The sequence below is a fragment of the Phaethon aethereus genome (genome assembly GCF_964289735.1).
Source record: "Phaethon aethereus genome assembly, chromosome: 6".
In the NCBI taxonomy this organism is placed as follows: domain Eukaryota; kingdom Metazoa; phylum Chordata; class Aves; order Phaethontiformes; family Phaethontidae; genus Phaethon; species Phaethon aethereus.
The window spans coordinates 28294424-28309601 of NC_138580.1; the positions used below are offsets into that span (position 1 = coordinate 28294424).

General features: G+C 37.7%; 1 protein-coding gene across 3 annotated transcripts in view; it reads right to left on the reverse strand.

Moving 5' to 3' along the window:
* The window catches only part of RAPH1 (Ras association (RalGDS/AF-6) and pleckstrin homology domains 1), a gene marked incomplete at both ends in the record, with an annotated part of 57487 nt that overhangs the window by 21200 nt on the left and 21109 nt on the right, over positions 1–15178 (reverse strand). For 2 of the 3 annotated variants that reach the window (XM_082001320.1, XM_082001319.1), the window contains 2 exons: positions 1276–1353; positions 11869–11943. In XM_082001320.1, the coding sequence (XP_081857446.1) occupies positions 1276–1353; positions 11869–11943 (153 nt within the window). The remainder of the gene's footprint in view (positions 1–1275; positions 1354–11868; positions 11944–15178) is intronic. The other variant, XM_082001321.1, reaches the window with a different exon arrangement.

Genomic DNA, 15178 nt, shown 5'->3' on the forward strand with positions numbered 1-15178 from the left:
CTTTTTCTAAGTTTTCATTAAAATAGCATAAAATATTAAGTACAATCAAAACATTCCCTCAAAATGTAAAAAGCCATAAATGGTGGTTAGATATCTGTATCATAGACACTTAACCAGATACTGTTCTCCTTCAGTATAATAGAGTAAATATAAAGGTCTTCCCAATAATACAACACTGTGCTTTAGTTGTGTGTTAAGGAGGAAAAAAATCCCTCCTGCCAGAATGTCCTGTTCCGATTAATAAAGTGTCTCTGTGACAATTTTTCTCACATATTTGGTGGAACAAACATAGATACAGAGTTCTGTACAACCTTACATAGGATCAGAATTTTTTAGATCTGCAATTCAAGCTTTCTGCCCACTTCCTCCATATTTTCTAGAAATGCTGATTATGTAAACAATATACCTATACTAAATAACCTTCTTCTGGGGAGTATGAAGCATTAGTGCAAAAGAAATCTGCTTTTAAAACACAATGGCTTTTCACAGGCACTTTAAAGAGGTCACTGTCCAGAAAGAAAAATGCAGCCAATTTTTAAGCAATCAAAAAACTTCAGGGAATAGATTCTTCTTGGCAATCATTATGCTCTTTGGTTCCTTTCTTACACCTTGTTCAGCTGGAAAAGTTAAAGCATACTAGATGTAATATACTGGGTGGCTTGTTAATTCTCATCTTCCAACCAGGACAGTTTTTCAGCTTTTGATAAACAAACAGTAAATGCAAATGGCATTTTAAGCTACTGAGACACTCCAAATGTAAAATAAGAATGCTAAATTTCAAGGGAACACTTTATATTCTTTGATAGTGCATCAAGTAATGTTGGTAGACTTCCTCCAATTAGTAATCCCTGTCTGTAGTCTGGAGTACTTGTATTCCATTTATCACTGGAAAATCCTGCTATGCATAATGGGAAGGGGTCTGTAGAGAAAACAGACAAAAATTTTAAATGTCTGACTGCTTAATACACAAAGACAATCTCAGGAGGCTGGACCTTCATTTCAGCTCTGGGTGGAAGTTGGCAAAGTCAATTTGCACTAGCTGCAAAATAAGCTATTCCTTAAGAAAAACATGTTTTTCCACATGCTATGATTTTCTTTGTTACATCCCGTCTAAATGAGAAAGTACATTATCACTCAAGATCAGAAGACTAGAGTGTTCCTATTTTATTTAGGGCAACTTAAGGTTAATAGAAACAAATTAAAAGAATTTTGCCTGCATTTGCCAGGTGAGTAAGTATAAAATAAAGATCTTATGAACGAGTATAAATAATTTACCTTTTTCACTTGTGCTTCTTTAATCTTCTCTAATGCAACCCTAATCTTCTCAGCTTTGAGTTTAGCCGCCTGTTCCTCCTAGGGGGACACAACACACAGAACTCCAGTTAACGTTAACTTCAGTCCAGTTTTAGTGGATTTAATTTGGAGGCTACCATGCTTTAAAACATGAACTGAAATGCTGATTTACCCACGTATAAATCCTCAACTACTTCTTAGTCATGATGAAGACTCATTTTTTAAGACAACTAACATTTAGAAATACAACTATCATTACCTCCAAAAGAACATACTGGAGGTATGTATTTTGTATAGACATATTTGGCATTTCTCTGTTCTTCCATATTGTAAGTAGCCTTGTGCATTACTAGCAAATATTTTTAGCATATCATGTATTTACAGTCATAGATTGGGACAATACATTTTCAACAAGAGTGTACAATTGAGTACACCCAATAGATTTTTGGTTGATCAACATAAAACATAAATAGCACACTGATAAAATCAGAATTTAACAGCAGACAGAAAGTAGGGGAAACAAATCCTATAAATAGGATTCCACACTATGTGCATTGGTTTGGAATATTTTAAACTATTAAATCCGTTTGCAGTAAGTAAGTAGCTTGAATACTCCCTTTATCTTTACTAAACCCAGGCTGTATTTCTCCTCACTTTAAGTATTCTAAGACACATAAAGCAAACAAGTGTTCTCTTCTTTGATGCTCTTCTAAGTAATCTATTTTTGTTACAACTGAAAATGCATTAAAAATCCAGATTAATTTAAATCTATTCTATTTGCTGATGCTAAAAAACGTGCATATTGTAAGACTAGCAATACTGTTTTTTAATTTCTGGAGATTATTGATACTTCTGTTGACAGTGAATTTGAAATACGCAGCTAAACAAGCAACCACTCTTTTTAAGATGCCATACGCAGGTTTCAGATTTTATAAATCTTCAGTTGTGGATGTTCATTGTGGCTAAGATTTAAAAGCATCATAACTACTTCAAAATCTCTAGAACAATAAACAAACATATTGAATAAACAAACAAACAAACGCCCTCCGAAATATTCAATCTCCTTAGAGATTTTTCACAGATCAAAAGTAGCACAGCCCATCACAACAACACTCAGCATGCCACAGACACATAGTTCTGCATTGCTTTCTTGCATGAATGTAATTTGTGGTTCCTTTACCATGTGTTTAGATGGTTGCTTTTCTTGTAAAAGTCAAGATTCAGCTGTCCTGAAATCCAGAGTTTAAGTTTTCAACTTCTCAGTAAATAACTAATGTTCCTATTAACTGCTAAAGGGTATTCTCTATGCTACTTATGTACTCTCACTTAACAACTTTTGCTCCCTCACACCTGTGACGATACTATACACCAAAAAAAAAAAAAATCAGCTAGACAGGACAATAGGCTGCCTTGTGAGAAACATAATTCTTTTCAATAGAATGAACCAGTAAGCTGACACAAGCAGAAATAGTGTGAGCTTGAAATATTATCTGGGAACTCAATTACCTAGGAACATAGGTTTTTATTAGTCTACAGGGAACTATGGCTTTTTATTCACCGTAAAGATGGTGTCATATAGCTTAGAAAGGTTAAATCAGATTAGCATTCTATTAAAAACAAACAGTGCCATGATACCTAGAATCACTTAAATGTAAAACACACCTAGAACTCTAAAATATTCTTCCTTAACATTAACCATATCTATCTGTAGAAATAAACTACTGCTAGAAAACACGGCTTTAAATACTTGTATGTTTCTAAAAGTGATGCTATGCACCTGTAAATTATGAAATCAACAAGAGCAAAAGGCTTTTTTAAAATTTTATCATACATTTGGAGAAACTGTAATTTATGGTTTAAAAAAGCTGCTCATTAACCCAACCATAAACCTTTATTGCTGTACAAAGCTTGACAGCACATTTGGTTTTGCTCTTCACTGAAGTCAAGCAGCACAATTTTGCACAGGCAGAAACAAGAGAGCAAGCAACAAGGAATCAGCTGGGGGCCTCTCATATACCTGCGCCAACACAGCCTCAATATCTTTGTCGATCTCCAAGTTTACAACCCATTATTCTCCAAAATGCTTTTAAAAATAAATAAATATGTAGACCAAAAAATGATTTTGAAGATTTACTACTTTAACACCTACCAATTACTTTTCATTTCCCACTCAATTTTAATGTGGGTTCAGGGATCAGGATTTCTTATACTTTACTAGAGTTTAACAAAGCCAGTTTAAATTTAAATGAAATTTAAAATGAAATTTAATTTTAAACAAAAATCCAGAATTACAATAAAAAAAATAAGAACCTGTTTCAATTGGCAAGAAATTATAAAGAGAGGTCTGAATCTACTTACTGAAAATGCACAGAGAAAAAGGAAGTAAGAATTACAAATTTCTGAAAGCACACAGTAGTCAAGGATTTTTATTCAAGTTTTTCTTTATAGTTAGTGCTTAGTTGCATCAGTGCTGTTGTGACAAATGATGTTTCACTGAAGCAGGAGGAACAACTATCTATTTTGATTACTTAATGAAATAATTTAATAATTACAGAATCCTTCAAAACTTGTAACAATCTATTCTGTTTCTCTCCTAATGGCCCAAGAAAACAACTATCCACACCCCTTCCCCATCAAAGCCACCCCAAAACTATACTCAGGCACAAAACACAGGCTCTCTCCTCTCCTGTACACAGAACCAAGACAACTTCTCAATGGGAGGAAAGACATGCAACCCATCAGCTTGTGCTAAGCTAACAACATTTTTCATTTCACACAAAGAAAGGTGACAGGTAGCAAAAATACCTGACCACAATTGTAAGCTATTCAATGCCACAAACTAACAAGGCCAGGACATACAGTCAAATCATATTTAAGTTAGGTATTTGTTTCATCATTGCTAGTAAATCCTTCTAGTAATAGCGATGCGAGTTAGGTTGCCAAAGCATAATAAACATGCACATAAATGGCAGGACTGCTGTTTAGGTCATGGTTTCACAAGTGGCATACACCAACGTAAGTATCTGATACGGCTGATATGCCTGCCTGCCTTGCGCAGCATTATTTCTCAATTATAGCATAGTGCTGCTTTGGCCACACAAACAATTCGGTCAGGTGTCTGGTTGAAAATTAACACAGCAGAAACATTCAGCAGTATCCACTCTGTGACAGGACTGCCTTTATGGCCACATAGATGCTATGGAAAAGCATAAAGGAGATGCATACGTATACCCACCGCGTAAAACCACAAAACATAAAGGAGTGCAATTTCTATCTCTGACGGGAAAAGGATGTTCACTTTTAGTAGCAGTACATATGCCTGTAAATTTGCAACATAAACTCCTCACTTTAATGGGACAACTTTGGGAGTATTGTTATACTTGTATTTTAAAGCTTTGAGTTGAGATTACTTTTGGTTATGGAAAACATCACACCTGATTTAAAGAATGCCTGTCAACATATTTTGGTTAAGAACTTGTTCATCCAAAATATCCTAACGTATTGTGAACTAAAATTGAAGGAGTACGGCTCTGCAACGCAACAGTCTTAAGTTAATGACTTTTTCTTTGTATTTTTATACCAGAACTCAGTTTTCAATACTTTTAGCCTATACTGGAATATTGGAAAGAATTACCCCCCAAAATCTAAAGTTAAGGTTTCCTTAATATAATGACAATTACAGTCTCCTGCCCCAGTTCCCAGTTAAATGTGCAGCTAAAGATATTCCAGCTGTGTTTTAACATTAAATATGCAAGATGTGTGCTATGACAGAGCTGACATTACTCAAATGACTTTATGCCTCACATTTCTAAGTCAGGGTTTTATTTTTTGTTTCATTGTACATTTTGAAAGTGTCATTAACTGATCCCTTTTACAGAGATCACAGGGAGAATGGAAAACAGGGAGAATGGAAAAAGAGCCGGGAGATCACTTCAAAAAAGTTACAGTATTTAGGAAAGCTAGTAATTAAATGGTAAGAGGTAAGTAACAAAGTCCACATTTCATTTAAATTAGCAGGGTAGATACCCAGGTCACAACATGTGTAAAAGAAAAAATTTCTTTTATGTTCAATATTTGAATTTTTTTTCTGAAGTCTTTCTTTGAATGCAGATAAGAAGATAACGAAAAACACAAGTCACGTTGACTTCTGAAGGACTAGAACCAAGTATCCACTGTTCATTTTCCTAGCTACAGTCTAGCCTCAGGTAGAAAGGCAATCACTTATTTTGCAAAGACTCTCCTTCCTGCAGAGTTTTTATTGAAACACAGGTTCCTGTTACTTGAGAACACCATATTAACATCTCAATTTGTACCTAATTCCCCAAAACTTCAAGACATCTTTATTAGCCTCATGTTTACTGTGTATCAATCAGAACATCAATCACATTAATGAAGTGTTTTCTGTTGGTTGTTTTCATTTATTATTTAAAAAAAGGACCACTAGAACAAGTGTGTATGTGATCAGCACTGGAAGGGGAAAAGCCAATGAGTGAACACTAACAGCAGTTTTTCTGTATTTCTTGATAAACTCATTAGGACAGGCAGAACACCCCTACCCTGAAACACCATGTGTGGCAATGTTGGCACAGCCCATTTATAAACAGTGAACTTGTGTTTACAGTAGTAGCTCACGAGCATTCTCAAAAACGTATGTTTTATTACATTTCTGCTCAAAATAATCCAGAATAACCTATATGAGTAGAGCAGGAAGGGAAAAAAGACATTACTCTCTTTCAAAGCTCACTAAATGTGAGTGTACAAGCAGCCATTTTTCTCAGTGAAGGCCCCATCCTCCTTAATGGAGAGTCATCAAACATTTCCTCCTTCCTTCCCAACTTAATACAGGGTTTTCTATCTCTCTGGCACATTCCTGAGATATTTTCACATTGTATCATGTTAATAAATATGGAAATGCAGGTAAAGCAGTAGTATTGTTTTGTGGGTTGTGTCTGAGAATTATTCACCTGCAATTTTTTTAAATATTACAATGACATGACACTGGGGTAGTGCCATATTTTTCCTTTGATCTACTTCTGTGCACCACTCACAAACTTTTTGCCATTAGAAGTCTAACTCCAACACAGAAGATGTCTTCTGAATGAAAATTGGAAAGCAGCAGTTATATTTTAAATGCATCAAGTCACACTGGCTCTTGTCACAAGTTCCTACAGAAAAGATCTTTTCCCCCACAGCCTATTAGGGCAAAGAAGGAAGGCCAAGAGATAGGTGGCAGTTGCTTATGAACTTAAATGAAAAATGGTATCTATGAATCTCTCCAGAACTTCCCTTGTGCTTGATCACAGTTACCCAGTACTTAAGCTTTTCACATTCCCCCGCATTGATCTGGGGCCATACTACACAACATATACTATTTGGCAAAGTGTTAATGCTAGAAATGTGATGCAAGGAAATTTTCACAGACAAACCTGGCAGTGCTGCTTCTTATTAAAGTGCAACTTTAACAAGATCAGAACGTTATTTGCTTGTAATATCATTAAACCAATTGGCTGGGAAGAAAACCGCGATGCTAGTGTCTATCTCGAATTGAAGTTGAGGAAGAGATGATGCAAAACCAGTACCTCAGCTACCTCAAAGGATGAAGAAAAGCAAAAGTTAAGTTTGGCCATATTAAAAAAATGGGGATGTCCCTATCCCTGGGAAATCTGTTTTTCATACTTTTCACAGAATGGCTGAGATCATCTTGTCCAACTCCCCCCCTCAAGCACAGCCACTTAGACCCAGGTGCCCAGGACCGTGTCCAGATGGTTTCAGAGTATCTCCAAGGATGGAGACTCCACAACCTCTCTGGGAACCTGTGGCAGTGCTCAGTCACTCTCACTGTAAAAAATTGTTTCCTGATATTCAGACAGAGCATCCTGTGTTTCAATTTGTGCCCATCACCTCTGGTCCTGTAACTGGGCACTAATGAAAGCAGCCTGGCTCCACCCCATCTTCTTTACACCCTCTCTTCAGATATTTGTACACATGATGAGATCCCCCCCCAAGCCTTCTCTTTGCCAGGCTGAACAGTCCCAGCTCTCTCAGCCTCTCCTCACAGAAGAGATGCTCCGGTCCCTTCGTCACCTTCGTGGCCCTTTGTTGAACTCTTTTCAGTAGCTTCGTAAATGCCTTGTACTGGGGAGCCCAGAACTGGACACATTACTCCAGGTGTGGCCTCACCAGTGCCGAGTAGAGGGAAAGGATCGCCTTCACCCACCTGCCCCCAATGCAGCCTAAGATAGTTAGCCTTCCTTGCTGCAAGGGCACATGGCTGGCTCATGGTCAACTTGGTGTCTGCCAGAACCCCCAGGTCCTTTTCTGCCAAGCTGCTCTCCAGCTGGGTGATCCTCAGCATGGACTCATGTATGGGGTTGCTCTTCCCCAAGTGCAGAACTTCACACTTCCCTCTGTTGAGCTTTGCAAGGTTCCTGTCAGCCCGTTTCTCCAGCCTGCTTAAGTCCCTCTAAATGGCAGCACGACCCTCTGGCATGACAGCCACACCTCCCAGTTTGGTGTCATCAGCAAACTTGCTGAGGGCACACTCTGTCCCATCATGCAGATCAGCAATGAAGATGTTAAAGAGGACTACACACAGTACTGAACCCTGGGATACACTGCTAGTTACTGCCCTCAAACTATACTTGGTGTCACTGGTCACCACCGCTGGGCTGGCCATTCAGACAGTTTTCAGTCCACCCCACTGTCTGCTTATCCATCCCATACCTCAACAGCTTGTCTATGAGGGTTAGCTTGTCTACAGGGTTAGGGCTGAGCAAAAGAGCACCTAGAGGCTCACTGGGGTGGTGCTGGAATTAGGCAGCCAAAGGCAAGCTGGAGCAAAGAGATCAGTGCTGAGGAGTAGTTTTTGGTCTGGGCCAGAGGTGGGGGACTTAGTCCAAGTCTGAGCCAGAAATCAGGTTAGCATTTGCCCCATCAACCTGATCATTAATGAAGATGTTGAAAAGTACCGGACCCAGTATTGACCTCTGGGGTGCACCACTGGTTAATGGCCTGCAGCTAGTCTTCATGCCATTTTGAAATTATGGTCTAAGGTATGGTAGAATAAAATTTTATTCAGCAGGGACATACATTCTGCTGTCCCTCTGAAAGAAGGGCAATGAAGAAAAAAACCCCAAAAATTTGCAAGAAATTTCACTGGCTCATTATCCCTTGAAGCATCCATCGGCACTAGATGATCTTCCTGCTTGCTCCTGAATAGGATCTGACTCGTCAACTGCTCTAGGCCACGCTTCTCATTGGGGCTACCTAAGGCAAATAGTTATTTTACAGTTAGTTATAGTTACTTTATCTAGTATCAAAGGTACTAGATCTGAGACCAGGAAAAAGCAAGAAAGGGGAGAGGAAAAAAAAACAAACCAGGAGGGAAAATAAGCCTTAGAAACCATGGTAAGGAAGTTTGAGAGTGGAAAGAAAACTACAACGTAGCAGATGGGGCACTAGGACTGACTGGGAAGGAGTCAGGGCAGAAACACAGATTTGAGAACATAGGCTGTTTGTCTAACACTGTATCCGCAATAGCTTATTATAATTCATTCCAAGACAGAGGTTACATTAAAATTACACAGGAACATCATGCCGATCACAGCGGATTAGTATAAAGCAGCTTGTTGAATAAAAATTTTATATCATCATTTTCAGCATCGCACAAAACCCTGCCACTAACCACCTACATCCTTTCTGTGGTTTCCATGTGTGGCCATCACAACTTCCTCAAAAACTGGCTGTAGGAGGCTGGAGTTTCCACATTATGCTTACATCCTTTGCAGATTAGAAATAAATTGCTGTATTTTTAAACTTCATTACAAAAAATCTCAAACAGATGCTTCATTCAAGAATGAACGCATCTGAATCAGGTTGACCTAAGACGCATAAAGCCAGCTTCACAACTGATTTATTCAAAGGTCTGAAGGGATTACAGTGCCATAGTAACCAAAATCTACAAACCAGAGGAACCAACATTTGGAAGAAGAATATGTGCCTTTCGAGTCAACAAGAAAAGAATAATGAAGTACTATATATTTGGGAAGAGAGGGCATAACATGATTCCTTTCCTCCAGATGCTGACATACATATCTGAAGCATTACATCATTAAATCACCACCATCTGGCTTCCTGATCACCTTCAGCTTCACATGCATCAGAATAACAGAAGAAATGGTAACTTCAAAATCCAGCATGTTACATTTCTATTTCCTATTTTCATGTCCTAAACTGGGATATATTTGAGCCCTGAAATACTCTCAAAATTATTTGTATGTGCTCTGTATTTCACAGCCATAAGCTTAGTTTTCAGTATTCACTTGATGGCTTAATTCCAATCCTACAGACAATCAATCTTACAGATTTGACATTAAAGATACATTGCTTTATTTTCCATATTCAATAACTTATTTCACTAATATGCTTTCACTTCTTTCTGTTTTCAAAAAAAGGGCTTGAATGTGTGTGAACAATAACATAGGGCATTATGTTTAAAAATGAAGAGACCACCACAATGAATAGATCATTTTCTGTGCTGAGATCTGCCCTATGCTGTGACAAGAACTGTGTTTGTGCATAGTTGTAATGCAAAACAAATCTGGTCCATGACTAGAATTTTTACAACTAGTTATATTATCAGAGGGTAAAAATAGTATTATTCCCCTAAAGTGTCTTAGTCTCAATATAAGCGGTAGACAGATTAAAGAAGGGGAAGAATACAAGTAACAATAAGACAATAAGAAATACTTGACATACTAGTGCTGCAACATGATCCTGCAGTTAACTGTTCTAACACCTTGCTACAATTGCAAGGCAAAGCCCCATTTCTTGGGACTGCTTCTCTCATACTGGGGCTTACCTAATGTTACAGCAAGCTGAAGAGATCAAAGCAGCAAAGTGAACTTCCATTTCATCATTTTACTAAAGGTATTTCTCTCTGCAGCAGGTCAGAAGAGAACCAGTAAATATCCACATCAGGACTGCATGCTCAGCAGTCAGAAATAGAGGGTACAGCTGTACTAAAACAGTCCTAAGCTGAGCTAACAACAAACTTTATCCTCAGAACATCAGCAAGCCCACCAAAAGCACCTGACTCGAAGGGCTACAAAGTTTAATACGCCCAGACAGAGGCTTATAACTCCAAACATTTAACTTCAGGAGTCTATTAGAATCACTGATATGAGGCAGTCCGTGGTAATATGACACAACAGACTTAATATTTTATGCATTTTTTTAATTGAAGTTCCATATGCTAACAAACACTCATCCTGTAGATAAAAAACAGAAGGGAGGATATGAAAACACATGGAGATGAAAGACAGAAAATTATGTTTTCTATTTGTGCCACAGCCATTGTTAATCTATTTGCAATCAAGCAAGGTTTGGTGGCCATTTGCTTTGTTGGGCATGCAGGGGCAAGGAGCTGATGGCGGGGAGAAGAAAGAGGCATGGACTTAAATTTTACGCAAAACAATCACAAGAGCAGAAAATTACTTGGTTTTGGCTATTTATACTCCTCTAGCAGACAGCCTGAAAATTTGCTGTCAAGATGCACGCTGAGCATTTTAAGAAGAATGTTAAGGTATTTAAGAAAAAGCAGTAAAACAGTTCTAAACTTTCATTGTAAAATACAGACTGCTTATGCTCAGCAAACATTATCCTTATTGTTTTGAAGTCACCAAGGTACATTTTTTCCCACTTCAGGCTTGCCTGAGGTTTCTCCTCTACAGTGCCTATTTTAGAAAAACAACCCAAGGGGTGGTTTGCAGTAGCATCAGACATATCTGACACCTCAGCTACTGAAGATTCAAAGTTTTCTCAACAATGTGAAGCTGTATATTCTTCATCCCAGCTTGTTTTTTTCATCAAGGAGATTTACAGCTTGCTCCATCCCTCCTACTCTAGTTTCAAAAGGAAATATATATAGAAAATGTAATTGTTAAACTGAATGGCAATTTGTGCTCTCTTAGTACATTATTGACCTCTTTCCTGTAAAGAAAATGAATTTATAATTAGGATTTGTACTTATCTGGATCATTAGACCACTGTCTTACTAGGATATTCTCCCCACATTATATCAAGACAGCATTCAAATTGTTAAAAAAAAATAATCCCATTACTACAGTTTATTTTCAATACTGCAAGTGAACTTATTTTAAGGATACTACTGCCTTTTAACAGTACCGAATACTCTACTACTTTCCACAGTTGTGGGTTTGTTTTTTTTTTTTTAAACTAGTGAATGGAAATAGATTGGTCTACTCCAACAAAAAATGGAAATATTTTGTTCCATAGAAACAGAACAAAAGAACTTATAGCTCAGGACATTTCCTTTTCAGCTAAGCCATTTTACCTGCTGAATGGCTATTAAGTATTTGCCAAGAACTTAAACATTTCGATAAATCTGCAGAAACAAACAATAAAATTCAGCCTTTAAAGGCACCTTGGACTATCAGGAAAATCTCATAAGCAAATGCACAGGTTCCTGGAAAGGGCAGGGGTGGGAGGAGCATAGCACACACCAAAAGCATTCTTTCTACTTAGTCACATACAGGTGGAAAGAAGAAGCATCACCTTGGTCAGCAAATGAGAAGGCTTTCCTGCAATGTTTCTCAGAAGGAGGGAGGTTTCCCTGTCCAAATAGGAGTGCTTGTGCAGAAAGAAAGAGAAAGAACATTAAGTCAAAAGAAGTCAGTATAGTAACTTTATAGTGTCTTGATTACAGAAGATAAAGTAGAGTTTAAGGAAAAAAACCCCTACATCATCACTTCATTTCCCACCCATAAAAACGTGAACATTCCCAAACACTACGAGCCTAACACACTAGTATAAAAGCAGTTGTGCCAATAGAGAACACTGTTTTAATCTTCCCCTGTACAAAATGTCACACAATAGAATTAAGAAAATATTTGCTTACCTGCCACTGGTTTCTCTTCTGCAAGAGACAACTTATTTTTAAAGACATTTAGAACTACAGAAGTAAGAAAACATGCACTTACAGCGGCTTTTCAAAATCCTATCCAGTCTTCCAAAACCAAACATTCTAATTTCATTACGCAAACATAAAGCCACCAAAAACTGGTCATCTTGGAGACAAGGAACTAGTTTCATCCTTTCTACACTGGCTGCTGCTTCCACAGTTAAAGAAAAAAAAGTGTTACCATAGTAATAATCCAAACCTGACTTACAGTTAATTTTTTTTTCTTTCTTTTTTAAAGGACTTAAGTCTCTCTTCTGTTATACAGTCCAAATTATACAATCCAAGAAGTTAGAAACAAATCCCCGTATTTCTTTTGGAAAAGAAATTAGCAGAAAATATATTTTAATCTATCTAAAAAGGGGAAGCAAAATCAGTAGCAACCAGTAGAGAAGAACTTCTCAAAAGGCAAAAATCAGTTAATGACAGTTAACAGTGTGATTATCTTCTCTAGCATCTGCTACAGAGGAACAACAAAACCATCAGCCCACAGGAATTTGCAGAACCACAGAGTCACAAGTCTGTTAAGGAAATTAGGCTAATACTGCGGCACTTAAGAGTATTAATACTGCGGCACTTATACCACCACTGTACTGCAAATTTTGTCCCATGTGGCTGCAGCTGCCTCAGCTTTATTTGTGTTAATCGGTCCAATGCTACACAACATGCGAACAAGGCATGACAACTGAGCAGCCTACTATACTCCTGTTTAATAATTAGCAGCACAGCATCCCTGTCTCTTCTTAAGAGCCACAATAAGGTATAGTCTCCTGGAAAAAAAATTGAGAGACCATGTCTACAACTTCATGCAAGGCAATATCAAATAGTTTGGTGCATACAGTTCCTGCAAGCGGAGTTTACTTGATTTGACTGCCACATGCTGGGATGAGTAATCAAGGTTCTTTAGCAGGCTTCAGACGTTACAACTCAGAAAAGACTCTACACGGCGTCTGAAGTAAAATCTAGGCTCCAGCCCAAGCTCTACCTGGTACTTAGCCACTAATACAGACACAGGTTATGCTACAAACTGAATGAAGATTTTTCTGCCTGCAGGTTAATTACTGGCTGTGTCTACATCGTATGTTTTAGAAGCACAGCAGTGCTGCCTAGTGACAAATTTTTCACACCTCAAGCACATACTGATCTGAGCTTTGTGATGCAGGAACTGGTATAATTAAAAGGTCTCATGCTTTGTTTACAGTCATACAGAATTCTCAGATTAGACTTCCTGACATAATCATATCATTGGGTTCGATGAAGTAATACATTCTGCTTTTTCTATACACACAGGATTTCCAGCAACTTCAATGATACTTAAGAAAGGCTATCATTTAAAGAACAGTTCGTTTACTCAGCTTAAGCAAGCCTGAGGCAATGCTAATATTGCTGGTGAATAATACAGCTTTGCTTAACTTGAAGGCAGACTGATTCTCTTTTTATGATTTCTGCTAGGTGCATTTTTACTCTGAATTGCATCCTTTCCTACACAGAAGCTCTAACTTCACACACAGTCATTTTAGAATGGTCTCATTACAACATATTACTACAGAACTTCTGGAATAAATTGGTTGGCTCAATGCAGAGCTCAAAAATATACATAAAAATCCAAAGACAAGTTCAAGAAAGTTCTTTAAAAGAGTTTCTTGATAGAGTTCTTCTCAGACATCACAAATTCTAGTTAATATGGATCACTTTTTCTTGATGAATGGAGCACTGCAGTAGAAAGAACATTACCATGTACATTTGTAGCCTCTTCCTTGGGGTTTAGCCATCTTCTCTTCTTAACCTACCAGTCAACAATAGTGTCAGGATAAAGAAGGGATATTGAATTGCTCCTTAAAGGAAATACTATTTGCTGGAGAATATTTCTGCTACAGAGAAGCTCAAGGCAGATCATTTAACCTTCTTCCTATCATTGGTCATTTTGGCTGTTGCCATCTTGCATTTAAGTACAGTGGAGCTTTTCTCCACTAAGGAACTTTTATTTTTTCCAGAAATGGGAACACCATGTATTTCTTACAAAATAATAACCACTGAGGACTTTGCTAATACTGCTTTCCAGACCTGCAGCAAAATATGAAAACCAGTAACCCCAGGAATGTTATTCTGGAAATCAAGAATGACGGTATTTCATGGGAACAGGTGTTGGCCAGTAAAATGTGAAATAACAGTGTGACATCAACTACCCATGTGAGTTTTAGCTGGAGAGACATGTCTAGAACACAAAGACAAGAGTTCTTTGCCAGACACCTTTTGTCCATGGCCCCTTCCTACTGTGTAACACATTCTGCAGTACTGCAGATACCCACAAGTTAGAATGAGCACAAGTAGCAAAGCAACAGGAAAGCCCAAGTTCTAGGAATTACAGATTGGCTGAACAACAACTATGTGCACATAACATTTTTTAAATATTTGACCTGCACAAACTACTAGAGAAAGAAAAAAAAGTAAGTTTCCTTTTAGAACAACAATGTGTTACTCTCACAATCTATAGTTTTAAAGCATTTAGTCCATTTCAAAGGAAAGATTTCAGCTTAAACATCAAGTTTTGAGGCGAACAGATGTGGCCCTTTAATGCAGGCTCCTGGGAACAGTCCATTGTTCAGGGAAAGATAAATATTTTGTTATTTTTTTTCTTAAGATACTACAATCACATTGGACCACAGAGAGGATCTAAATAGCCCACTCTTCCTCTCTACTTCTGGAGTTCAAATATGTATCAAAGCTCTGACAATATAAATGCTTGATCTTTCCAAATAAATTAACCTACTTTTCTGCCCCAAGTACTTTCTCTGACTAAAAATAATACCAATGAAGTCTAGGATGAACAAACAAAAAACATCAATTACTCCTAGGTAGTTCTAGTCTTCCACCATGAAAAGCATCTGTTCTCCTCCTACTTGCTCC